Source organism: Oryctolagus cuniculus, chromosome X, assembly GCF_964237555.1.
Source record: "Oryctolagus cuniculus chromosome X, mOryCun1.1, whole genome shotgun sequence".
Classification (NCBI taxonomy): domain Eukaryota; kingdom Metazoa; phylum Chordata; class Mammalia; order Lagomorpha; family Leporidae; genus Oryctolagus; species Oryctolagus cuniculus.
The window spans coordinates 38,112,689-38,129,867 of NC_091453.1; the positions used below are offsets into that span (position 1 = coordinate 38,112,689).

At 43.6% G+C, this 17,179-nt stretch overlaps 1 protein-coding gene across 2 annotated transcripts in view; it reads right to left on the reverse strand.

Annotated features, from left to right (window-relative positions):
* Positions 1-1,444: 1,444 nt before the first annotated feature.
* Positions 1,445-17,179, reverse strand: part of FAM120C (family with sequence similarity 120 member C) — a 110,970-nt gene continuing 95,235 nt past the window's right edge. For both annotated transcript variants that reach the window (XM_002720026.5, XM_051827134.2), the window contains exons 11-16: positions 15,812-15,926; positions 11,223-11,432; positions 9,778-9,979; positions 7,611-7,749; positions 7,203-7,260; positions 1,445-1,845 (exon numbers count right to left, since the gene is read on the reverse strand). In XM_002720026.5, the coding sequence (XP_002720072.2) occupies positions 1,591-1,845; positions 7,203-7,260; positions 7,611-7,749; positions 9,778-9,979; positions 11,223-11,432; positions 15,812-15,926 (979 nt within the window). In that variant the 3' untranslated portion in view covers positions 1,445-1,590. The remainder of the gene's footprint in view (positions 1,846-7,202; positions 7,261-7,610; positions 7,750-9,777; positions 9,980-11,222; positions 11,433-15,811; positions 15,927-17,179) is intronic.

A 17,179-nucleotide genomic window follows, 5' to 3' on the forward strand; every position in this document is an offset into this window, starting at 1 on the left:
GAATACTTCTCAAGGCCCAGGCCAGAGTCCTCTGAAGTCTTCCTTGCAAAGCAAATGAAAAGATCCGGTAGTCAAAATGTCAATGAACAAATGAAACATTCTAGGCATGTAAAAGCAAATTGTCAGTTTCCTCACACTTCCCTACCCCGTATCTTTCCAATGCTAGACCTCTCCTTCAGGGATTCATGTCAACCAATCCCAGGAAATTTGACTCTGGAGTTCCAGAAAGGATTTTCTCCGAATTGGCTGACAGCCCTTTCAAATGCCTCCCACCCCTTTTTCTCTCCAAACCTTCAGAAGGAATTGCACAACTCTTCCCAATCCCATTCCAACCTCCTGTTTTCACCATATGGGATGTGAGGGCTCTGTTCAAGCTTAAGGTTGTGACAACCCAGGTATATGTTGTTCCGAACAGGCAATCTCAGGAAAGTACTTTTTGTCTGATTTAGAATAGCCCACGTTTTCATTAATTGTGATGGGCTGTGACTTAGTAAGGATTTCAGATTTAAAGTGTGGTCTTTTGAAACCCACCAGTCCATAGCAGTGGAAGCATTTCTTGGAAATTCAGTAATTCCTCTGGGACATCACCATGTATGTATGTTTGTATGTGTATACATATACACATGTATATGTATATACACACACACACACTTATATATATATAAAATATGTATAGATAAATAGATCTGTTTCTTTATATAAAGGGTATGTGTATGCTTATAGATACACACATTCATATGTACACCCACCCACACAACCACCCACCCATACACACACACACACACACACACAGTCTTTTGAGTCCCTTTCATACTCAATTTCATTACATCGATTCCCACCCTTTCAGGGTGTGGGCAGCAAGGAGTGGGTAAACTGCACCACGTCTTCTATTTTACAAACAATGCACTGGTTGAGAGGCAGGAAAAATCTGCCCAGTACTTTTCCGACTCACTTGAATCTCCCAGTACAAAGGCCATTGGTAGTTATTTTTTAAATGTATAAAACAAAAAATAAAATAAAATAAAAATAACCAGTACTACGTCCCTTCTTCGAAAACATCTACCTTTCTGATTTTTAGGTCAGAGCTAGAGGTCGTGGTACAAAATTCTTGGGTGAGTGAGTTGGGAGAGAGAGGAGGAGGTGGGTACTACGGATTAGGTGTCAGGAAGCCATAGACAGCTGTCCCCCAAACCTCATCAGCAGATGATCACAGAAGTCTTTAAATGAGTATCCTGGTAAATAATCAGAAAACCAAAGCTGGGATTTTCCTACAGTAGCTTGCACAATGATATCCAATTTCTGACAGTTATTGCCTTAATAGGCTCCCAGGGGAGATAAAGAAAATGCTGGTGCTACATATTCAATTTGAGAATTAGGAGCTAATTATCTTTAACTAGAACTTCCCCACGTTCTAAGTCGGGAAGCCCAGAAAAAGACAGGGAGGGAGAAAAGATGGTTACAACAGGAAAGTTCATCAAAATGCTGGGTAAATCTAGGGTAAGCATTTATATCCTCCTCTAGCTTGGGCCTAGAATCAGAAAAGTACAGGTTTTCCCCTCTTGCTAATCTGGTGAAGCCATCTTCAGTGTGTCATTCCTCTTTCCGTTGTGCCATAGTTTCTAGCTTTTGCTCTTGTAAGCGGTTCTTCTCCCCATTCTTCACGGGGAGGCAGCGGTTCCCATTGTTACACATGTTGCTGTCTCTGGGTAAGGCACACTGTGATGGAGCTGGAAGACGATGATCACTCTTCTCTTCCTTGATCAATGTGCCATTGTTTCCATTTACCTGTAAGCGAGATCGACCGTGATGAAGCTCCAGGGATTTAGCAATTCCATCTGAAGAACCCTGTCAAAAACAGAGATACTCTGTGAAAATCACATTTCCCAACTGGCAACCCTCCCAAGCGTGTCTGCAAGCTAGTTAAGGAAGCGGCTTCAGTTCTTCAAAAACACCAGAGAGGCTAAAGCTTGTGGCTACCTCATCTATTCTGACTCCATCCTGAGAACTAAGGGTGACAGCAGGTGGATCTGACTGAAATTCAGTGGTGACAACAACACAAAAAGGACACAGCTACCACTTAACAAAGCCTTATGGGGCCAGTGCTGTGGTGCAGCAGGTTAACGCCCTGGCCTGAGGTGCCAGCATCCCATATGGTCGCCGGTTCTAGTCCCGGCTGCTCCACTTCCAATCCAGCTCTCTGCTGTGGCCTGGGAGAACAGTAGAAGATGGCCCAACACCTTGGGCCCCTGCACCCGCATGGGAGACCTGGAAGAAGCTCCTGGCTCCTGGCTTCGGATCGGCTCAGCTGCGGCCATTGCAGCCATCTGGGGAGTGAACCATTGGATGGAAGACCTCTCTCCCTCTCTGCCTCTCCTCTCTCTGTGTAACTCTGACTTTCAAATAAATAAATAAATAAATAAATAAATAAATAAATAAATCTTTACAAAAAAACCCAAAGCCTTACAATATATTTTCTAATATTTTTCTACTACTCATAGGGATCCTAAACGGTAGCTACCAATGAGGATGCTGAGGCTTGGGAAGGTTAAAGTGACTTGCTCAAGGACACCCAGATAGGAAGTGGCAGGATCAAGATTCTACCCTGGCTTGCTCAGCTTCCAAAGTCTATTCTCTTTGCTGCTATGGTTGGAACACGACTTGATTCCAGAATTCAGGCAGGACATTAAACCCCAAAGTCAGAAATTAATGGAAGGTAGGAACTTAATCCAGTTATGGTGTTTGACAAGCGGGCCTGGTGGAAGGTCTCAGCTCAATGAGCGTGTCCTCGGAAGGCAGTTCTCACAAGAGGGTTGCTTATCAAAGCCCGAGCGAGGCCCAGTTGCTGTCACTGCTTCATGGCATGCCAGGTGATCCTTCCTCTGCCCTCGTGCTGCCCTGCCACTTGCCACCCTCAGCAGACACCCAACCAATGGGGCTGCCCAAATGTGGACATGAACCTCCAGAACCTCTCTTTCCATCATGAGTAGCTTGTATCAGATATTTCATTGTAGTAACCAAACTGCCTTTTAACACTCTCCCATGCTGACAATTAAATGAAAGGCCAAAAAACAAAAACAAAAACAGAAACAAACAAAAAAACCCACAGAGGATCTGTGTGTGTGTAATATTCTACAGGATCTTTTATAACTAACAACAATCACATGAACTGTATTACCTTGCAGCATGATGTTGGCGCTCAATGAATGTTAATGGTGAATGAAAACAACTTCTTATTACTACTAATAATGGCCACATATTCTGTTGGTCATTTTACAGATAAGACAACGGAGGATCACTCAAAAAAGTAAAATGGGGTGAGTGTTTGGGTTACTGGTTTGGACACTGGTTAAGATGCCCATGTCCAGTATTGGGGTACTTGAATTCTATAGCAGTTCTACTGCTCACTCCCAGCTTCTTGCTAATGCAGATACTGGGAAGCAGTGGTCATGGCTCAAGTGACTGAATTCCTGCTGCTCATGTGGGAGACCTGGGGTTGAGTTCTTGGCTCCCGGCTTTGATGCTCAGTCCAGTCCTGGCTGTTTCAGGCATTTGAGGAGTGAACCAGTAGATCTGAGTGCTCACCTTCTCTCACTTTGTCTCTTAAGATGGCTTGCTTAAGGTCAATGGCATGGCTAGACTGTATCCTAGCCTGCTTGACTTCCAAGGCCTTATCATGTTCACTAAGATACAATTCATATTAGAAATCTAATACCTGTTAAATTTTTGGCAAAATGAGAGTCATAGCTAAATCATTTGGCTCCAAAGTCTGCAAAACACATGGAGGTCACTTTGAAATGCTGCCCAAGAACATGAGAATTGGATGCAAGTAGCAAAAAGTCACACAAGGGATGGAATTAGCTACCTGATTCCTAAGGGAGTCAATAAAGAAATCGAAACACTGTAGATAAATGACTTAAGAATTTGAGAGGGGCCAGTGCCGTGGCGCGCTAGGTTAATCCTCTGCCTGCAGCGCCAGCATCCCATATGGGCGCTGGTTCTAGTCCTGGCTGCTCCTCTTCCAGTCCAGCTCTCTGCTGTGGCCTGGGAAGGCAGTGGAGGATGGCCCAAGTGATTGGACCCTGCACCTGCATGGGAGACCTGGAAGAAGCAACTGGCTCCTGGCTTCGGATCAGCACAGCTCCGGCCATTGCGGCCATTTGGAGAGTGAACCAAAGGAAGGAAGACTTTTCTCTCTGTCTCTCCCTCTCACTGTCTGTAACTCTACCTGTCAAATAAATAAATAAAACTCTTTAAAAAAAAGAATTTGAGAACATGGAAAACTCAGTGGTGTAGGAATAATCTTAAGGAGACAGGACTTACAGTGTCAGAAGATTTAACAAGGTGAAACAACTAATTATCTCATACTCTGGAGAAAGGGTGAGTGGACAGAAAAAGTCAGCAAGGTAGGCAGCAGCAGCTCTGACCAGCAGCAGCAGCTTTCTAGACGCCTTGCTACGAAGTTAATGTGGGGATTCCCTTGGCTAGGTTACCTCCAGAATAGATAATAGTGCCAGAAACTTAAGATCACCTGCCATCCCCTGTTTTCTCTTGCTTTTTCCTCTGTAAAATAGAGAGAATAATAGTATCTACTCCATGGGTTCTGGTAAGGATTCAATGAGACACTGCATGCAAAGCACTTAGAAATACACTGTGTGTTTCCAGCACACCGTACGGACTAATAAACGCTAGGTGATATCATTGCTCTGACTCCATGTTCCCAAGCAAGCTTCTGATGCAATGGCCTCCCTTGCAACTTGCCATTAGAGAAAGAAAGCTCTCACAGTCATGCTTAAAAGCATGTGCATTAGAAGCAGCCAGACCTGAATCTTACTCTTGTCTCCAGCGATTAGAGTTTTTACACTGTATTGCAATCAGCCCACAACCGGGCTTTGGAATTAGTTAACTTGGGCTGGAATGTCAATTCTGATACTGACTTGATAGACAGTTGGGGGCAAGATACCTCACTCTTCTGACCCTCAGTTTCCTCCTACTGAAAATGGAGAGTAATAAATACCTCACAGGGTATTTATTTGGTGTCAATGAGCCCATGTTTTTGTTAAGAGTGACTGGAAAAGAGAAAGCATGCAATATATTGCGATGATTATTTCTTCTTCTTATAAATTGGAACTTGATCTTTTTCTGTTTTCTTCCTAGCCCCAGCCCTATTCACAAAGCCATCTCTGTGGTCTTGGTTAGTGTGAATCAACCACCGAGAGGTGGATCTACTGTTAAGTATGCCAAAAGGATCAGGCTTTTCAGATTGTAAGCCTGATGCTCACATCTTGCACTCACCCAGGCTGCACCATTCTTAGGGGAGCCTATGTAGGGGATAGTTTTCATTCTAGGTACACTTGTTTCTGCCTTACTGAGAAGCTTCTGGAAAGAGCTGAGAAGCTTTGGAAAAATCCGAAAGTCACTGCTTTCTAGTTTTTGAGCACATGGTAAAATGCTACTATTCTAGTTCCATTTTTGGCTCAAAATAACTTTAAAGCTAATTTTTATTCTTTGAGAAAACATTAACCAACAGTGGTTAACATGGATGCAATAAGGGCTGACTGTATGCCAGAGAACATATTTAGGATTTGAAACTGCTGACAAAATTGCCTAGGAATAGAGTGTACATGTAAAACATCTAGTTGAGGGGGCTTAGTAGAAAGTACACACTCAAGTAAATGGGAGCTGTTACAGTATGAGGAACCCAGCAATTTTAGTCCAATACCAGATTGTGGCTCACTACAAGAATTTGGGATGGGGCTGGCTATTTAATCAAGACCATGAATAAAGTTTAAGACCTTTCTGAGTCTTTAAGAATAAGCAGGGGGCCAGTGCTGTGGTGTAGCGGTTAAAGCTGTGGCCTGCAGTACTGGCATCCCATATGGGTGCTGGTTCGAGTCCCAGCTGCTCCACTTCTGATCCAGCTCCCTGTTAATGTGCCCGGGAAAGCAGTGGAAGATGGTCCAGGTCATTGGAACTCCGTACCCATGTGGGAGACCTGGAAGAAGCTCCTGGCTCCCGGCTTAGGATTGGCCTAGCCCCAGCTGTTGCAGCCATTTGGGGAGTGAACCAGCAGAGGAAAGACTTCTCTCTCTCTGTCTCTGTCTCTCAAACAAATAAAAAAACTTAAAAAAAAAAATAAGCAGGTGTTTGGTATAGCAGTCAATATGCCACATAGGATGTGCTGGCATTCCATATCAGAGTTTGAGTCCCAGCTCTGCTTCTGATTCCAGCTTCCTGCTAATGTGCACCCTGGGAGATAGCAGGTGTTGGCTCAAGCAGTGGGTCACTGCCACCCATGCTGGAGACCTGGATTGAGTTTCGACCTCTCCAGCATTTGGGGGAATGAATCAGAGGATGGGAGCTCTTTCTATTTTTCTGTCTGCCTCACAAATGAAATAAATAAAGCGATACATTTTTAAAAACAAAAAATAATTTTTAAAAAAGCAGCAGCAGGGGCCGGCGCTGTGGCGCAGTAGGTTAATCCTCCACCACCTGCAGTGCTGGCATCCCATATGGACGCCGGTTCTAGTCCTGGCTGCTCCTCTTCTGATCCCATTCTCTGCTGTGGCCTGGGAAAGCAGTGGAAGATGGCCCAAGTCCTTGGGCCCTGCACCCACGTGGGAGACCTGGAAGAAGTTTCTGGCTCCTGGCTTCAGATTGGCTCAGCTCTGGTCGTTGCAGCCATTTGGGAAGTGAACCAGTGGACAGAAGACCTTTCTCTCTGTCTCTCCCTCTCACTGTCTGTAACTCCACCTCTCAAACAAATAATAAATAAACAAATCTTTAAAAAAAAACACAGGAGCAGAACAGCAATGCTCTCCCTCTCCATACTCAGCAAAGATAAAGGACCAACTGCCTTAAGCATCCTTGGTGGCCCCTCGGGCTTCACGCTGGCCTTCCTCTGGCTGCAGGTAACACACACCATGTTAGACACAGGTCTTCAGGACCCGATACCTTGTTTCTACTTATGACCCCATGCAGGGAAAGGATGGCACTTTGCAGCTCTGTGGGAAGAGTTCTGGGCAGGCAAACCCTTGCTAGATGACCGAAGAACAGGGGAATGAAGGCGAATACCTGGAGAAGGTATGAAAGCTCCGCAGAGCAGCAGCTCGGGCTTCCATGTCGGATCTGATCTCCTGTAATTTAGCTGAAAATGCAAGGAGTATCAAACAGAAGCTAGATAATGTCAAAAAAAGGATGCTTACTTGTTTATTTCCTTTTTTGTGTCCTTTGATTCCTCTACCAGTCTGTTCTTTTCCATGCCTTTAACAAGTGGGAGAAAAAGTCATCATGAGAAACATGTAAAAATGACATCCCCATTTTTACTTCATCAACTATTCACCTCCTCTAAGAAGTTTGACCTCCTTAAGTTAGATGCTCCTCCTCTGTGTTATCACTGCAAACCCCTATCTCAGTCATTTTTATATTACACTGAATTGCTCAGCATCCCAGGGAGGGCACTGATTGTATGTTTGCTAAACTAAATGTAAAACTAGCTTTCAAACTGGGAGTTAGTGAACACCTCTTACCTTAATAAAAGGGTTCAACAGCTGAGCATCCCCCAAGGACTCCTTGATTGACACTAGCTCAGAGCACTCCACTTGAATACATACCCCCTTCCTGGCCCGCCGACAGACACCACTTGCATGCCAAAGGATCCTCGGCCCCTGGAGGATCTGCTGCCAGCCCACTGGCCCACCACCATCCCGGCAATCTCTAGTTTTCCTCCTTGGGTTGGAATGGGATGGAGACCTGGCAAGCAAGGAAGAATGGCAGTAATGAATGCTAAGTGTAATGTAGGACAAGAGGGGGAACAAAGGACCCTATAGCCCACTTACTCTTTATATTTCCATGTCTCTCTGATAAGCAGTGAGGGGTGATGATGAAAGCAAATGTCGGGGGGAGGGGACTGAAGATAAGTGCACATTCACTTTTAGCAAGTGGGGTGTGAGTGATTCATTTCTCAGCTGCAGGGCCTGGCATATAATGGGAATTCAATATTCATTCACAGAACAAATTGTCTTAAAATCTTGTTATTGGAAATTTATAGGCCAAAAGCAATTTGGTACAAATACACATCACTATACACTGTAGAAGGAGCCAAACAGCAAATTAAACTGAAAATAATGAAACTAAATAGTGCTTTATGATAAAAAAAAAATGGGAATACCAGCAATTGAAAACCAGAATGAATTTGAGACAAGACAGCACAATCCTTAAAACAGAGGAAACTCCAATTCTACATGTGTGAACTCCAAAGAACAGTTGAGTTTTGATATTTGGCACAGAAGTAAGCTTGCACAGAATATGGAGTTCTCGTAGGCCTTTGAGTTTACAGGAAGAAATCAAATGTTAATGACCCTTAAGCCATTTTAGCAAGTTCTTCGTAAAGAGCCTTTCATTTATGTAAAACTCAGGGTCCAGGAAACAAGGAAGTATTTCTAAGAGGGACAAGAGAGACTTGTATTTGGGATCCTATTGCAGCTTTTCAGGAGGCAGGCAAGAAGCTCCCCACGAACCACCAGTAACTGGAGACTAAGCATCGCTGGTAGCTGGGGAGAGTGTGAGGGCTCCCTGCGAATCTGACCTTAAGGCTGTTTTCTGGGATGCAAACACTAAAGACAACACACCAAGACTGAGGCATCTGCAAAGTTACTCCAAAGAGATGGAATGGGTGGCTCCCGGGTTTATAAGACTTCATCATTACCTGGCTGATGAGGGCATTACCAGAGCTGACTTTCACATTGCTCATCTAAGCCCAGCCTGGAGCTAAACAGCCATATTGAATTTTTGTGACCCTAAAAGATTACCTTCAAATTCCAGCTTTACTATCGTTGAAGCAAGGAACAGCAGACAAGAAACACCTTCATTCACAGCAATAATACAGAAACCTGCTATTTCATGTTAAAATTCCCCACCGAAATACACTGTTTTATCAGGGACAGGTTGGTTAGATTTTCAGGTTCAGTATCTGAGTTACCTAAGCATTACTGTCTAGTCACCTGTAAGGGGCAGCTCAGGTGTCACCACAATTTATACATGTATGTAGGTATATGCATGTACAGGGGTACTTCAGCAAGTTTGTACAAAAATGGAATTAAAAGGTAAGCTTATTGTGGTGCAAAATCTTTTGGAAATCCACACATAGATTTTTTTTTTCAAAACATGCATTTTCCATGAAATTTTTGAAGACCCCTTATACATGTACATGTCTTTATGTGCATGCATGTGTTTCCCCCACTGCACTGCAACCCTTTGAGGGGCATGCATGGTGAATTCTTTCTCTCCATGCTTCTGGAGCTTAAGAAAGAGAAACAGGTCAGATCTACTCCCAGAGTAGACCTGGGACCGGGGAGTTATCAATGCTGGGCCATCTACTCCCGTTGCTCCGCTTGCAAGCTCCTGTGTGCATCTGCCTATAGAGAATGAATAAATTAACAGTAACCAAGAAGATATGAGTCATATTAGTGATAGATCTTAATAAAGTCATTCCTGGTTTCCATATCAGTCACTGCATGAGTTTCGTTGGTGAGAAGCAAATTCCTGGGAACCAAAAAAATCTCTACGGACAGTGGACTGGGGATCCAATGGACTTCTTTTTTCTGCAGGCTATCACCCTCCATCTCAGTCAGCTATTGTCAGCCTATCACAACATGGCACGGAAAGTAAAATGAGATGAGACACACGTGAATCTATTGATTCCGTAACTGGTAATAATGACTCCGTGGGTTCTTATCAAATAAATGGAGGATGGCAAATATCTTGTTCTTAGGTACTGACCTGCAAACCCCCGGCTCCTTCCTTGAGGGTGAGGTGGCATTGAGCCCATGGCTCGGGAATAAAGTGAAACAGGGTAGAGAGGGGGCACCATGGGAGGCACAAAAGTAGGTGATGGAAGTAGAGCAGAAGGTGGCGGATGATTCATGTTGATTCCTTCAAGGATACTCTGTCTCATCTTTTCCACTTTGGTTGCCAGGTCAGCCTTCAAAAGAGGAACAGAATAATCATAGCGACTACCACTTTTTTGAACCTCTCCCATGTTTCAAGGCACAGTACGGAGCATTCTAGGTACAGTCTCACAATTGTATTTCCAATTGTATTACAATTGAATTACAATTCACAATTGTATTAAGGGAATTTGAAGCCTGGAGGTAAATGGGTCAGGCTGCACACTCAGGAAGTCTGTTTGGCACTAAATCCCCCAGTCGTCGCATGAGACCGCGCAACAGTCATATCAGTTGTGACCGTGGCCTTGCGAGGCACATTGACTAGGCCAAGGAAGGCAAACATAACAATATGGATTTCCTGAGGATCTATAGTACACAGTCAGCAACAGATGAAGGAATTTTTTTTTATGAGAGAGGTAAAAGAATTGGGAGAGAGAGAGAGAAAACCTGATATACACAAAGCCTTTTAACCGTTTTCCCCATACCCAGGATTGAAGACCCTGAGTTCTTGTCCAGGGTAAGTCCATACCTCTAGTCCAGAGGTCAGCAAACTTCTTCTGAAAAGGGTGAAATAGTAAATATTTTAGGCTTAATGGGCCATATTGTCTGCCATTATAGCATGAAAGCAGTGTAAGTGAATGAATATACTTGTGTTCCAATAAAGTTTTTTTTTAACAAAATTGGGATGAGTGGTATTTAAAAAATAAAAACACAGGGGACAGGCTGGGTAGTTTGCCGACCCCTGCCCTAGTCCCTCAGCCCACCCCCCCCCCCCCCAGATAGATAAAGGAATAAGGAAGGTTCCCTTCTCCTTGCCTGCCTTCACCTTGCCCAAGGTTTCATTGCAAAAGAACCTGCTTCTACCCTGTCATCCACTTGACTATCCTCTTCCATTTCTAAACACAGTTCAATAAAACAAGCATCATTGCAAAAGTGACTTAACAGTTTTTGAAAATAAGGGAAATGAAATCCCAAGAGTTGGAGGAAAGGCATAAAGTATAACTGAGTATTGCATGGGGAACAAGTATAGCCCCAAAAGAGAGGGGGATATGAACACTTTCATCTCCTCACAACTTTTTCCAACATACACTGTTATAACATGTATAATTCAGACTTCAGGCTGTTGGGACCGCACTGGCTAGCTTAGGGGAGGGGCAGACACATTCTCCCACTTCTGCTCCCTCTTTCCCTGAGGTCTCTGCTCCCTTCCCATCCCGGCCCATTTATCCCCACAGTAGATCCCAGATAGGCCTTAGCTGCTGCCCGACAGGCTGGTACCTGGCCATCACAGAGCTCGACCAGGGATACGCGATCTCGGCCTGCTTTAATGAGCTTGCTCTGGAACAACTTGCCATCGAAGTAAATCCAGGGGCAGCAGTGCTCCCAAGGGACTGGTTGGCCACAGGCATCATTAGCAAACAGAGCTGTGTCGACTCCACTCATGAACAGAGCAGCAAGTTGAATCCCTCGGGCATCCAGTTTCTCAATCTGAAACAACCACAGAGGAAAAATTACTAGTAACAAGCTGCAAGTTGAGCATCTGAAATGCTGAAATGCTTCAAAATCTGGAACTTTTTGGGCACTCACGTGACACCAGAGTGGAAGATTGTAAACAAAATGCAGGCACATTAAAATCATTACATACAATCATTGTCAGGGTAGGTACACAAAGTATATATGAAACATAAATGAATTCTGTGTTTAGACTTAGGTTCCAACCCCAGGATATCAAATTATAAAATATATGGAAATATTCTAAAATCCCCCCAAAAAATTGAAATCCAAAACATTTCTGGTCCCAAGCTTTTACAGAAAAGGGATACTCAATCTGTACAATGATTGACTACATTTACTCTTCTTCCTCCATGCTGATTCTCCCAGTTAACTCTGAATATGTTGCCCTTTAATATAGCCATGGGAGTGCACACACAGCTTCTATCCATGCTTTTCTCTGAGATGATTTTTTTTTATCTTTTATTTAATGAATATAAATTTCCAAAGTACGACTCATGGGTTACAATGGCTTCCCCCCCCCCCATACCGTCTGAGATGATTTGAAAGACACTCCCGCTGGCGCCATGGCTCACTAGGCTAATCCTCCGCCTGTGGCGCCGGCACACCGGGTTCTAGTCCCGATTGGGGCGCCGGATTCTATCCCGGTTGCCCCTCTTCCAGGCCAGCTCTCTGCTATGGCCCGGGAGTGCAGTGGAAGATGGCACAAGTGCTTGGGCCCTGTACCCCATGGGAGACCAGGAGAAGTACCTGGCTCCTGCCTTCAGATCTGCGCGGTGCACCGGCTACAGCGCGCCGGCCGTGGCAGCCATTGGAGGGTGAACCAACAGCAAAGGAAGACCTTTCTCTCTGTCTCTCTCTCTCACTGTCCACTCTGCCTGTCAAAAAAAAAAAAAAAAAAAAAAAAAAAAAAAAAAAAAAAAGACACTCCCTAGGCCATCAGTTAAACTGTCCCTTTCGGGGAACTCCATCTTAACAGATTCATTCTGTTTCAAGTTCTCTGTCTCTGCAAAATTGGTAACGCTGTGCTCATCAGCACTTTCAAACCACAAACTGACAGCAAAACACAGATATTTTTCTGCATGTTAATTATATTAGGCACATAAACGCTATATTCATTTGTGTAAAATAAGGACGCACCTAAAGATATGAACGGAAACTGAAACTTCATTAATAAAAATCATACTGAGATGAAAAAAAAAAAAAGAGAAGAACTGAAGATACCTTTCTCCTGCCTGTCAAATTAGGAAAAATTAAAAAACCAAAGATTGAAACAACACTCAATATTGATGAGTATGCAGTAAAGTAAATGGGCACTCATAAAGCTGACAAGGAACATACATTACAATTAAGCAACACATATCAAGAATCTTGAAAATGTTCATACTTGACTCAGAAATTCTACTTTTAAAAGTCTATTCTAGGGGCCAGCGCTGTGGTGTAGAGGGGTAAAGCTGCCACCTGCAGTGCCGGAATCCTATATGGACACCGGTTTGAGTCCCAGCTGCTCCACTTCTGATCCAGCTCTCTGCTATGGCCTGGGAAGGCAGTAGAAGATGGCCCAAGTCCTTGGGCCCCTGCACCTGCGTGGGAGACCAGAAGAAGCTCCTGGCTCCTGGCTTCAGAATGGCGCAGCTCCGGCCGTTGCAGCCAACTGGGGAGTGAACCAGTGGATGGAAGACCTCTCTGTCTGTCTGTCTGTCTGTCTCTCTCTCTGCCTCTCCTTCTCTCTCTGTGTAACTCTGACTTTCAAATAAATAAATACATCTTTAAAAAAGTCTATTCTAGAGCAGATGCTTGGTCTAGCAGTTAAGATGCCACTTGGGAGCCCTGTGTCCCCTGTCTGAGTGCCTGGGTTCGATGCCCAGCTCTGCTCTCTGGAGATTCTGCTAATGCACAATCTCAGTGACAGCAGTAATGGCCACGTAGTTGGGGTCTTGCCACCTGTGTGGGAGACTTGGATTGAGTTCTTGGCTCTAATCTTTGGCCTCAGCCCAGACCTGGCTGTTTTAGGCATTTGGGGAGTAAACCAGCAGATGGGAGCTCGCTCGCTCTCTCTCTCTCTCTCTCTCTCTGCCTCTCAAATAAATAAAATAAATAAAAATATTTTAAGTAGAAAAATATTTATTCTAAAGAAACAGAAATGTAAATAAAGCTTTATGCATAAAGATGCTAATTATAATATTACATGGGAAAAGAGGAAACAATCTAAATAACTAAATGATATACCCATATGATAGGATTTTACTAAATTTTTTGAGACATAGGAAATACAGGTGATGTTAAGTGAAAAAAACCTGTTATACAGTCTTCCTTTAGTACCCATGGAAGATTTGGTTCCAAGACCCCCTCTTTAGATATCAAAATCCACTGATGCTCAAGTCCCTTATAAAGCATGGTATAGTATTTGCATATAGCCTCTGCACATCCTCCCATACCCTTTATTTATTTATTTATTTGACAGGTAGAGTTATAGACAGTGAGAGAGAAAGAGACAGAAAGAAAGGTCTTCCTTCCGTTGGTTCACTCCCCAAATGGCTGCCATGGCCGACGCTGCGCCGATCCGAAGCCAGGAGCCAGGTGCTTCCTCCTGGTCTCCCATGCGGGTGCAGGGCCCAAGCACTTGGGCCATCCTCCACTGCACTCCCGGGCCACAGCAGAGAGCTGGACTGGAAGAGGAGCAACCGGGACTAGAACCGGGTGCCCATATGGGATGCCGGCACCACAGGCGGAGGATTAACCAAGTGAGCCACGGCGCTGGCCCTCTCCCATACCCTTTAGATCATCTCCAAATTACTGTATTATTTCTAACACAACGTAAATGCTATGTTAGTAGTCATTTTATTGTATTGTTTAGGGAATAATGATAAAAGAAGTCTGTATATGTTCAGTACAGACACCATCGTTAAAAATAATGTATTTGAAAGGCGTAGTGAGTAAGACAGTGAGAGAGAGAGGCATACACACACACACACACACACACACACACACAAGATCTTCCTTTGCTGGTCCATCTCCTAAATGCCTGCAACAGCCATGGCTGGACCAGGAGCCTGAAACTCCATCTAGGTCTCGCACGTGGATGGCAAGAACTCAAGTACTTGATCCATCATCTGCTGCCTCCCAGGATGTGGAATAGCAGGAAGCTGGATCAGAAGCCAAGCTGGGACTCAAATCAGGCACTTTGATAATAGGATGCAGGCATTCCAAGCGATAGTTTAACCTGCTATGCCACAACACCCAACCCAAGATGTAGTTTTTTTCCCTGAGTAATTCTGATCCAGGGTTGGATGAATTTGTGGATGTGGAACTCACAGGTACAGAGGGCTGGGTGTACACAATTACACAAACAATATTTCAACTATGTAAGAAATACATGGCAAGAGTCTGGAAGAAAACACTGATGTTTCCTCCATGGCGGTTATCTGAAATTGGTCCTGCAGCAGGTATTGATGCTTCAATAAGAAAGTATTTATAGGGCCCCTACTTGGTGTGGTCTGGAATCAATAGCTGCTCTATTACATTTACTGCAGAAAGGAACCATTCATTATTTGTCTAGTACTATTTTATCTTTCCCTTAGTTGACTTCACATAAATTAAAATTTTGCAAGTCTTATTAGGGCCTCAAAGCAACTTGGCTACTAGCTAAAGTTAGGGGAGGAGTGTCCTGCATTAATAGCTAATATTTATTGAGTACTAAGTACGTAAAATATGCAAGGAATGGATTATTTTACTTACTACTCTCAATCCTACAAGTAAGGACAATGAAGCTAGAGCAGTTAAGTAACCCGCCCAAGGTCACATAACTAGGAGGTTATGAAGCCAGGATTCAAATTCTGCAAGGGTACTTCAAAGTATTTGTAGAAAAAAATGAAAAGTTTATTTTGGTGCAAAAATTTAAAATCTATGCAAATGTGTTTATCACTGTGTTCTACTGCCTTCCACTACATGGCAGATTTATTTTCTTCCTTATGCTTTTTTATATTTTCTCTTAATACCCAACATGGATTATTAAAAGGAGGCACTGTGATCATTTACTTAGAGACAAGCAGGAGACATTAGGACAAGGACCCTGTAGGATATCTTGTAAGAACAGAAACCTTACTGAAGTCTATGGGCCATGATTTATTTGTCTTGCATGATATCCACTTTTTCTGTCCATTTCCACCCATGATTATGGGACAATCTATCAGGTGCCTCTTGGTTTCATTAACAGACATACATATTTAGCTAAAGTAAATCATACATTTAGCTGTAGAACTTACTCTTCTCCTCAGCTCCAGAAAAAAAAAACTCCTAAAGTAGACCCATGAGCTCACAAAATAAAGAATATAAATGAGGGTTGATCGACTTACCTTGAGTTCTTGGAGTTGATCTGGTTCGTAAAGCTGGGTTGACACTGCCTGGGCAAGGAAGGTGTCGAGCTCATGGCGATGCAGGATTCGGCCACCAGGCCACTGAATCATGTACCTAGAAAAGAAAAGCATCATCATTAGGCCACAAAAGCTCACTTATTCATGTCATAAATACTGAGCTAAGAACCTATAGCAGGTCAGATTTTAGGCTAGGTTTTGACAATTTCAACTGAGTGAAGTAAAAGAATTATTACCTGTGGTTATATGCAGTCATGGTGGTAAATGAGATAGGCACATACATCAGTACCTGGACTTCATGCTAAATACCAAGATGGGATAAGGCAGAGGAGTCTATGAGAGCACATAAGAGGGCCATGACTTTTAAGTGCAAGGGGAGGCATACTGACCAAAGTCAGCAGGATCTGAGTTTGAAAAGGTCTATAGGATTTAGTAAGAAAAAAAGGTGGGGAAGGAATGTTCTAGGTTAAGGGAGAATATGTGTGAAGGCATGGAACTTTGGCTCAGCACAATGCACCAGGTCCCATATTACTGGAACTAAACATGTTTGGTGTGACAAGAGGTGAGATTAGAAATTGGCTAGTTCATGAAGGATGTCAAAACAGGATTATGAAATTTCCACCTGAATCCCGAAGTTGTAGGGAAATATTTAAAGATTCTCAGGAGAAGAGTGATATAGACTGGTTTGATACTTCCTGGCTCAGAGGAGAAGAGACAGGAGGCATGCATACCAGTTGGGAGGCAACAGCAGCAAATTGAGGTCAAAGAGGGACTGAACAAACATACTGGCTAAGGGGATGAGCAGGACCAGGGACAAGGATAAGACCTATAAAGGAGATAAATTCACAAGACTTTTATGAGAAGGGAGTGATGAGAAGGGAAGAGCAAAGTCTCCTGGAATTGAGGCTTGGGCACGTGGTTGGGTAGGATGGGGCCATTCTCTAAGACAGAAAATCCACTAAGTAAATAAATAGGTATTCACTGGTGAGTACTTGCATGTTCAGAAACTAAATATGCCATACTGTTCTAGAAACTAAGAATACAGAAATCAGAAGAAAGGAAAAGACAGGGAGAAGAAGGGAGGGCAGGAGAGAAGGGAGGAGGGGACAAAAGAGAGGGAGGGAGTAAGAGAGGGAGAGAGAATGAGAAATACGAAGTCTGTATCCTTAGCTAACTGATGGCCCACAACATAATGATCATATATAATTATTGGAGCTATGAATGATTTCAGACACTGGCATTTGAAGCAAGTGATCGTATCTTCTGAGTGGCACATGAGATGGGTTCCTGGGGACTCCAGTCCAGTTACTACTACAAATAGGTAGTGTGGTACCCTAGAGAGGGCTTGGA